Genomic DNA, 9282 nt, shown 5'->3' on the forward strand with positions numbered 1-9282 from the left:
GAACAGGCCGCGTTCCAAACTGAACCCTAGCCCCGACACCCTGCACACGTCAGTTTCAACAGCAGGTAGAGAGAGACTCCGCGACACACACACACATGCGCGCGCCTCATGGTTCATCTTGAAAACAAATTCAGTAGGCAGGCACGTTGTTACAGTTCCCGGGACGCAGCCGTGCTTGTGTTTGTAAAAAAAAAAAAAAAAAAAAACATCTCTTGACCTTGACTGCACTGATGTGGACACCTTTGCCTCCAATATGTAAAATGTGCCTGTTGAGGAACAAAAAAAACAAAAAACAAAAAAAAAACAACAACAACCCTGGTCACCTCCAGTGTGTTTCATGGTCTAGGGCTCCTTTCATGACAGGGGCCGCTGAAAATCACGCCTCCACCCCCCGACTCCCTCCTCCTGATGTGCAAATCGCAAGATTTCTCTTAAGTAAAAGACTCAAAGTAGAAACACTGGACATTTAGTATTGTCTATATATATATCAAATGAGTATGTCCTTTTCCTATACATAGTATACATAAACTCATACACACACACACACGCGCGCAGTCACAAACAGCAGTGTGCATTAATCCAATATCAGTCCACTAGTGTCGCTGCAGCAGGGACAACATGCACCAAAAAGCATCGGCATTATCTGCGAACCACCAATACACTGCATATTGTAGGTCATTTTTGTGTTTGTGTGTGTGTGTGTATGGACAGACACCGACACACACGCGCACTCTAGCATACACACACATAACATTACAAATATATTATGACACCCTTCAAAACATCTGTGGCATGAGCGTCTACGCGTTATTCTCAGTCTAGTACACACGACATCATCGGGACGTTTTTTTCCAAAGACCTTTTCCGTGTAAAACTTCATCCCAAACATTCGAAAAACAAAAGAAACATTCCTAATACTTTTCCCTAACTTTTTGTGTCCACTAGAGCACACATGCTTTTTTTTTTTTTTTTTTACAAATCTTAAACTGGGTTTTTTTTAGTTTTTTTTTTTTTATCTCCAATACCTGTCATCCATGCCTTCCTTTGTAATCCCATGGCACATCCTCTTCTCTCCCCCCCCCCCCTCCCCGCTTCACTTTTCCAAAAGCTTCACCTTTCCAAAGTGCTGTTGCTACTTTCTACCCTCGTCTAAAAACAAACAAACAAACACAAAAAAAACATACAGTACTGTGTAAATTAAGAGACAACTACTATTTGTCGGCCATATGGTGAGTGTGACAGCTGTGTTAAATGCTTGGCAACATCCTGATCTCCTCAGAGTTGACGTGCAGACTCTCTCGGTTCCTCGCGCACAGCTTTTCTCATTAAAAAAAAAAAAATTAAAAAATAAAAATAAGTGTAAAGTCATTCCATTCTGCAACCCAGTGTGTAGTTTGCACTTGTGTGTACGTAACGCGCTATAGGTTAGTTAGGGTGTCTCACATTTACACATCAAAGCTGACCCTCTGGTGAAGGCCTCTGACAACCGATGAAAACAAAGAACTGCAGAGATAGAAGACGAGGGGGTCTACGATAAAATAATAACAATAACAAAAAAGAAAAGAAAAGAAATGCTGAAGATGAAAGCAAAGACTCCACTGTCATTGAACTGAACAGAGCAAGTGTTGTTCCCTCTCTGTTGTGTAACACACTGGCACAGCTTGATGACATCGCAGATCAGCTCTGGCACACAGCGAGTATAACGTTTTTTTCCCCTCCCACTACCACTCTTGATTTATCAAATTCTACATTTTTTACGATTTGCCCACAACTCCTTAACGCTGCAGATCAGCGGACATGATCTCTCTCCTGTGGTTCAGTGTAAAACTAATAACGTGGCAAGAAGTGGTGGGAACAGGTCTCCATATTGATTTGCTTTGCGAGTCCTTATTCAATATTCAAGAGGATTTGAGATTTACACTACCGTTCAAAAGATTGGGGTCACTTAGAAATGTCCTTATGTTTTAAGGAAAAGCACCTTTTTTCCAATGAATATAACATTAAATGAATCAGAAATACACTCTATACATTGTTAATGTGGTAAACGACTATTCTAGCTGCAAACGTCTGGTTTTTAATGGAATATGTACATAGGTGTATAGAGGCCCATTTACAGTGTTCTAATGGTACATTGTGTTTGCTAATGTGCAATGATGTTAGCACAGCTGAAAACAGTTTTGCTGGTTCTTTGACGAAAGGGCAAAATGATTGTTTTGAATAAAAATCATTATTTCTAATCTTGTCAATGTCTTGACTATATTTTCTATTCATTTTGAAACTCTTTTGATGAATAAAAGTTTGACTTTTAATGGAAAACAAAAAAACAAATTGCATAGGTGACCCCAAACGTTTGAACGGCAGTGTAAATAACGACGTTTTAAAGTGCAGCCAGCCGCGTAAGCGTCACCAGGCGTTGCTCGCGTGTGCCGCACAGGTCCAGATCAACATTTAGCACACTTCACACAAACCTGCTCACCATGAATCATCTCATCATTAAAACCAACCAAAAAAACGGCACCGATTGCTTTGTGTGACAGCAAACCCACTGACATAAATGTGTCGTTATAAACTACATGGACTTAATGTAAGGTGATTCCATGTAGGGTCAAATTTACCTCTACAGTACAGTATTCAAGATAGAAAAATAAAAACAAAAAAAACTTTAAAACCAAGACATGAAACATTATGTGGGCATTTATGTTTTTTTGTTGATTTTTTTTGTAGAGTCCTTTTATGATTTTTTTTTCCAAATCCCCAGGGTTATTAACAGTCCTACTAGCCTTCACTTGCCCATATTCGACCTTCCCTCAATGCTGACTTTCACCTCATGAGGGAGGAAGGAAGGCTTGGGCAGGGTCAAAGGTGGCTCCTCTTCTGATTTCTCAGCTTTTCGACCTTCAGGTGCAGACCACCTCCGCTTCCTGCCACCTGATGGCTTAGTGGAGCCAGCTTTTGTGCTGCTGGTGACCTGACCTTTAGAAATTGACCCCCTTCCCCCAAACACAAGATCCCCGTTTTCCACACTGAAGCTCCCTCTGCTGCCATTCCCACTTCCACTATTCCCCCGCTGGCTGATGCCATTCTCCCGCTCACCATGCCTGGAGCCTCCTCCACTGCTGTGGGGAGCGTCAGAGACAGCTCTGGGGGGTTTGAGGTGCCCGTGACCGGAGCCGGTGATCGAGGCAGGGTTGGTCAGCTCCAGGGGCTGAGTCTTCCTCAGAGATCCATTCCTCAGGTTCTTGAGGGTGAGAGAAATACAAACATCACCCACTGAGAGCTTGGTGCAAGGCAGCTCCAGGAGCTGGGTGGTCCGATCCGGGCAGCACGAAGACCAGCCTTGGCCAAAGACAAAGAAGGGATACTCCACCAAGACCTCCACACTCACCTGGAGGAGAGGGGAAGAAGTAGAAAATACATAATCATTTCTGATTGTTTAACATTAAAGATGTTCTCATTGAGACAAATTAACTCGAACTGGTACTCTCCTTGAGCAACACTGAAAAAATACATGTATAATGTCTTCTATTGTTTCATATGGTTTGAATTGAGTTTATTTTAAACTGTAGTGCATATCTACTTTCTGTATTTCTTAGTCTAGCAGTGTTTAGATGTTTTGTCACCCGACATCATTCCTGCACTGCACGCAGGAAGTGTTTCGTCTTACATCGAGACAATTGGAGGCAAGAGCAAAATGGCATCGTTAAAAGCGAGATTGGCTTTAAACACGATGCCTTAAAATAGCAAAGAAGCACGCACAGAACGTTTCAGTTGAATGGCATTAATGTGTCTTGTCCCCGCTCGCCCCTGAGCTGCTGCTGTATACACAGAAATGCTTCCTCATTCAGGTCTGATAGTATTGTTTGACAGATCCTGTGAAGGATGCTGCATATAAATAATGTTGCAAAGGCTAAGCAGCAGCAAAATAAGAACAAAAACACTTTGAAATAAGGGTTCTAAAAGGGTCTTTCTACAAGGGCTGAGGTTCTACCTCGAACCATTTGCTTCTGAAAAACCCTTTCCTGATGAAAGGGTTTTTCAAGGGTTCTTGGTAACATTAATGGTTCCAGTAAGAACCATTTTTGATCCAGAGAACCCTTTAAAACCCCTTTCCTATATATAAAAAAGGTTCTACCTGGAGCCAAAAAAGGTTCTCCTATGAGGACAAGCCGAAGAACCTCTTCGCGTCTACTTAGCACTTTTATCTCTAAGTGTAGTCACTTTGGTAACTGATTAACTGCTAAAGCGGAACAATATCAGCACAAAAAAGTTGCATGTATGAAAGAATGAAGCGACGACAGACAGGAGCAGAGGATGCTTTGAGAAATGAAGGCGAGAGCAAGTGAAAAATAAACCTGAAGAGGAACAAAGATGAAAGGCACAACGATCTGAAGTAGTGAGGAGAGAATGAGAAGGTAGGTGTGAATGAAGTTAGCGAGACGAGATGAAAAGACGACGTTTACAAAGAGAGGGCGGTGGGCTGAGCAGGAAGAGAGAGAGAGAGAGAGTGTGTAAGAGAGAAACAATGTCAAGAGAGATTCAAGCACAAGATGCATCAAATGCTCTCAAAGCCAATGTCAGGCAACATTTTTCCCTCGCGTATTACATAATTTTCGACTTCTCAGAGTACGTCTTCTCCGAGCGTGGACTCAAAGCTGCTACCACCTCTCAGAGAAAAAAATAAAACCCTAAGATGAGCCACCGAGGGAGCGCATGAGAGACGAGTAAGTCTTTGAAAGATGGTCAGCTTTTGTGGGGTACAGTATCAAAGAGCAGCCAGGGGCAGGAGAGATGGATATAGAGAGGAGTGTGGGCGGACGAGTTATGGCACATACAGATGAAATAGATGATGGAGCTTCAACGCAGACAGTGAGAAGTGTGTACGTGGATGTGAGAGTACGTGAAAGTTGCTTCCAGAGACAGAAAACAAGACGTTGTGGCATAGTAGTTCATGTTCAGAGATGTTTGAGACCATTTCAACTTTCAGAACGTGAAATATTATCTGTCAATAAAGCATTAATATAGGTTTAACTTAGTCTTGAGGCATGGGTTAAAGCATGGAAGCAATATATGTGGAATTGAGACATTCAGATTCCCATTTCATTAATACTTCACAGGAAAACTGATGAGAAGAGTTTGGCACACGATTCTTTGAAACTCTGGAAAGCTTGTAATCAGAAAATGTTTGTTCCATGACCGTCAAACTATTACATTGCACTTAATTACAGAGGGAATAGCACAGACCCATGAGATTCAAAAAATAATATAAGAGTCATTAATAAGGGAAAAGCTCACTTCGTGTCATTCAACATTAATAACACCAGCTTACATAAAGCCTCTCTAGGAGCTTTTGTTAAAGGTCATTCTTAAAGCCGGGCTGGTCAGCCAGTTTTTATAGAGGTAAGTAAACATCACTGAAGATTATAGGTTCCCACACCTTGGCTGACATCAAATTCAATGACTTTTCAAGGACTTTCCAGGACTAATTTCATCAAATTCAAGGACCAAATGTACAATACAGGACGCGAGGGCAACTTGTAAGAGCCGCTTCTCCCACGGCGTCCACTTTTATTGATTTGCAGCACGCCCTGCATCTGATTGTCCTTGAGATCTTGGACATGTCATTCTTTGTCATTTTCTTTGGTGACCCAGAGATGTTGGAATTTGCATTTCCCAGACATTAGGGTAATTTGCTCTCTTTCGCTTAATGTCACTCGCTCATTGTTCGGCATCGGAATCTCATGTCAACGGTGGAGAGAGACAGTGGAAGTAATTACGACATCAAGCAACGCAGGGCATGAAACAGTAGGTGGCGTCTTAACAAACAAGGGAGACGTTTACCGAAATATCAAGTTAACTTCTTTCTTACACAAAATTCAAGCACTTTCAATGACCCATGTCTATTTAAGGTGATTTTTAAAAACTTTCAAGGGCCTTGAAAAGGGATACAGGCTCTACTCCACCATAAAAAAAAAAAAATCACGCTACACAAAACACCTTAAGTGCACATCTTGTTTGTTAAAGCCGTACACAATCTATCGTGTAAATACCAGCAGTGGTTTCCCACAGAAGGTGAAGACATCTTTTTGGCGAAGAGTACTGAATTACTAGAATATTGTCATTGTTATGATGTTGGCAGGCAAGCGGCACTACACTCCAGAAAGCCTTTATGCTAAGCTAGGATGACTGGCTGCTACTTTTAAGTAATTACTATGGTGGTGAAAGTCATTTTGTGTATGTTGGCACACAGCACTGCAAGACTGAGCTGCTGCATTTCAACGCACAATATGTACAGTAAAAAAAACTGGCACTAAGGGGTCTCTCCATCTCTCAATCCAAACAATAACAAGAGAAAGGGAGCAACATGGGATCATGAGCTTCAGTTCAATTTCTAATTAAGTGACTGATCCTCTTTCCCGAAGACACTTTTTATTCCAGCCTTTTTGTTCCATATGCCACACAACAATCAGCTGTGAAACAACACCTCTTCCTCTCTATGTCTTACTTTTCCTCTGGCTCTCAGTCTTCCTGAACATCTTATCAACACCTTTATCTGTAGCATGCGTCACAAACAACACATTCTATACCTGAAAGTAAAAGCACACCTGCAGGACCAGCAGATCCACACGGAAGAGTCATTTCACTGAGTACAGAGGAGACTTTAAAGCTGTAAAGCTTTTTTCAAAGTCAAACCCTATGTGAAACTTTGCAGCAGCGCCACAAAACAGACAGTGTCATGGTCTGCTGCCTTTGATAGAAATACAGATTTGTATGGATTTTGAGGGTTGAAAAGATGTTTCAAGTACACTACTCAAAAAAACATATAACATTAGCCTTGTCATCTTAATGAGTTGATACTGTTTGACCCCTCTACTCCAGAAAAATACTGGAAAGTTTGTCGCAATTTATGAGCCAAGCCTGCCTCAAATATGTTAACTTCATCCTCAACTCACCGACTACAACTAAGTGAGAAAATGACTAGCCTTGATAAAAGACTATACAGACATTTTGGTAAGTGTACAGGTACTGTTAGATTGTGAAATGGCTACAGGATGTTATTACCAAAGTTAATCTTAGAAAACCTGAGGGAAATCTATAAATGGTGACGTGTTCCATGTTCCTTACCTGTGCACGGTGCTCACCAACTGAGAACTGAACCACAGCGACATTGGGTGAGGTGTGGCTGCCTTCGATGCGCTCCACCGTGGACGAGTCGATCTTCAGGTCACTGCTGATCTCGGCACTCTGGATGAAGTCCTCCGTCTTCAGATCCTCCACGCGTTTCAGCTCCCCGTCGGCCAGCTGGATAATAGAGCCCTTGATGAAATACGGGGGGAGTGATGGAGGCGCCGCCGCCGCCATACTGGACGGAGGAGGAGGAGGAGCAGAAGAAGAAGAGGCGGCCAGTCCTGTTGTCGTGGGGACAATGGGGAGATGAAGCTGTGCTTGGACCACTCCAGCTGAAGCGGCCTGGTGGTATGAGCTGCTGGAGGTTTCCAGACTGTCATCTTTGGGAGCAGAGGGAGCAATGTACGTGTGCGAGAGTGCGGGAGGAAAATGTGCAGTTTGGGTAGATGAGGGCACATGTTCCACTGTGGTGACACCACCTCCACTAACAGGGATAATGACTGGCTGGACACCAGGAATGAGTAAGTGTTGATGTAAGCTGCTGTGGTAGCTGAGTGGTGTATGCTGGCTTCCACTACCACCTGCAATATAACCAATGATAGGTGGCTGGGGGTAGATATTGGTGGAGGGGAGCCCCATTGACAGCGCCTCTGTGGCACTGTGGGTGGTTTGGATAACAGTCTGTGGTGACAGCGTACTGACAGCGGCTTTCAAACTGTCTACACTTAGTGGTGGTGGAAATGTGAATGAAGATGTGGTACTGGAGGAGGAGGCTATGCGATTGACAGGTTTGCCCAAGATGATGCCACCTTTCTCCAGGTGCGAGGGGGCAGAGGTTGTCAGCTTCTCATGGCTGGGTCTGGGTGGTACCATGTGGTGGTCTCCTTGGCTATTTTGCATGAGCATAACAGAGGTTCTGAGTCCTGTGGGATCATAAGTAGAGTAATCTGAGGGCAGAACAAGCTGGCGGGCCTCATAGGAGGACAAATGGCTGTCCCGTGTTTTACTCCCCGACTTGGAGAGGCTGGATTCAGGAGATACTCCGTATCGCCGGCCCCTTTCCAGCTCTCCGTTGTGGAGCTCTCTGTGTCTGGAGCCGCCGTCCTCTTTCCTGCTAGGTCCGTCTGTGTATTGCACCAAAACCTGGGACATCCCATGTCCCACTGTGTGGTGGGGGTGCAGCGAATGGTGAGAATGGTGAATGCGTCCTTGGTGATGATGGTGCGGCGACGGGACAGTCCGCGGGGACGTGGACATCTGAACGTGGTGAAAGACGGGGTCGGTGGGGGGAGGCGGCATCGACGTCCGCCCAGAGGACGATCGGTGCTGGTCATGTTTGGAGGCCTGTGAAGGAGCAGAGGCCATCTCTGTGTGCGAGGGTCTCTGTGCCGCCAAGGAGGAAGAGGAGAGCGGGGGAGGCGGAGGAGGCGGTGGGAGCAGTTGAGGAGACATGTAGCCTGTGTATGGGGCAGTATAAGGTGAGGCTACAAACTGAAGATTAGGAGGCATTTGGGTGTAGTGGACAGTTCCTCCGACTGTTGATTGTGACAAGGGGGGAGTATAAACTGTGGGAAGGGACGAGACGAGCCTCAGCGATGAAGAGGAGGATGAAGAGTCTGATGTGGAGGATAGGGATTTATACTGCGGTCCATCAGACTGACTGGAGCTACGGCGCACACCCATGCTGCTCTCATTCCTACCAGCCACACTGGCGAGCCAGGCCATGTTCTCCGAGCGCTGACTGTCACTGGCAGGCGGCATGGTGAGCGAGCGACTTTCAGAGGGTAAAGTGCATGCAGGGATCTCCCTCTTCTTTGGGGGAAGACATTCATTACTGCGTTCCTGATTGGACTTCATGATTTCGCCTCACGTCCCTCGACTGCACTTGCGTTATCTTCTCTCAAGTTTTGGAGTTCTTTAGCTTTTTCTTTCTTTTTGTTCACCTTTTCTCTTGACTTTCTATTTTGCTCTGACTTTCTTTTGTTCTCACTTGTGATGTTCTGTCATTCGTCCGACTCTAATCAGTTATAAATTAACCTTTGTTATCTTGTTTCTCTTCGTCTTTCGACCAGGTTTAGTCAAGGCCATCGATTATGAGGTCTTTTTTTTTTTTTAGATAACAATTCAAATCCAGGCCCTTAAGAGTAGGTGAGGAAA

General features: G+C 44.3%; 1 protein-coding gene across 1 annotated transcript; it reads right to left on the reverse strand.

Moving 5' to 3' along the window:
* Positions 1-2782: 2782 nt before the first annotated feature.
* atxn1a (ataxin 1a) lies at positions 2783-8982 on the reverse strand (the record flags this gene model as incomplete). Its single annotated transcript, XM_083899457.1, has 2 exons — positions 2783-3385; positions 7123-8982. 2 exons carry the CDS (start codon positions 8980-8982, stop codon positions 2783-2785), a joined length of 2463 nt encoding a protein of 820 aa, XP_083755583.1.
* Between the last annotated feature and the right edge of the window lie 300 nt (positions 8983-9282).

This window comes from Microchirus variegatus (assembly GCF_963457635.1).
Source record: "Microchirus variegatus genome assembly, chromosome: 13".
NCBI classification, from domain to species: Eukaryota; Metazoa; Chordata; class Actinopteri; order Pleuronectiformes; family Soleidae; genus Microchirus; species Microchirus variegatus.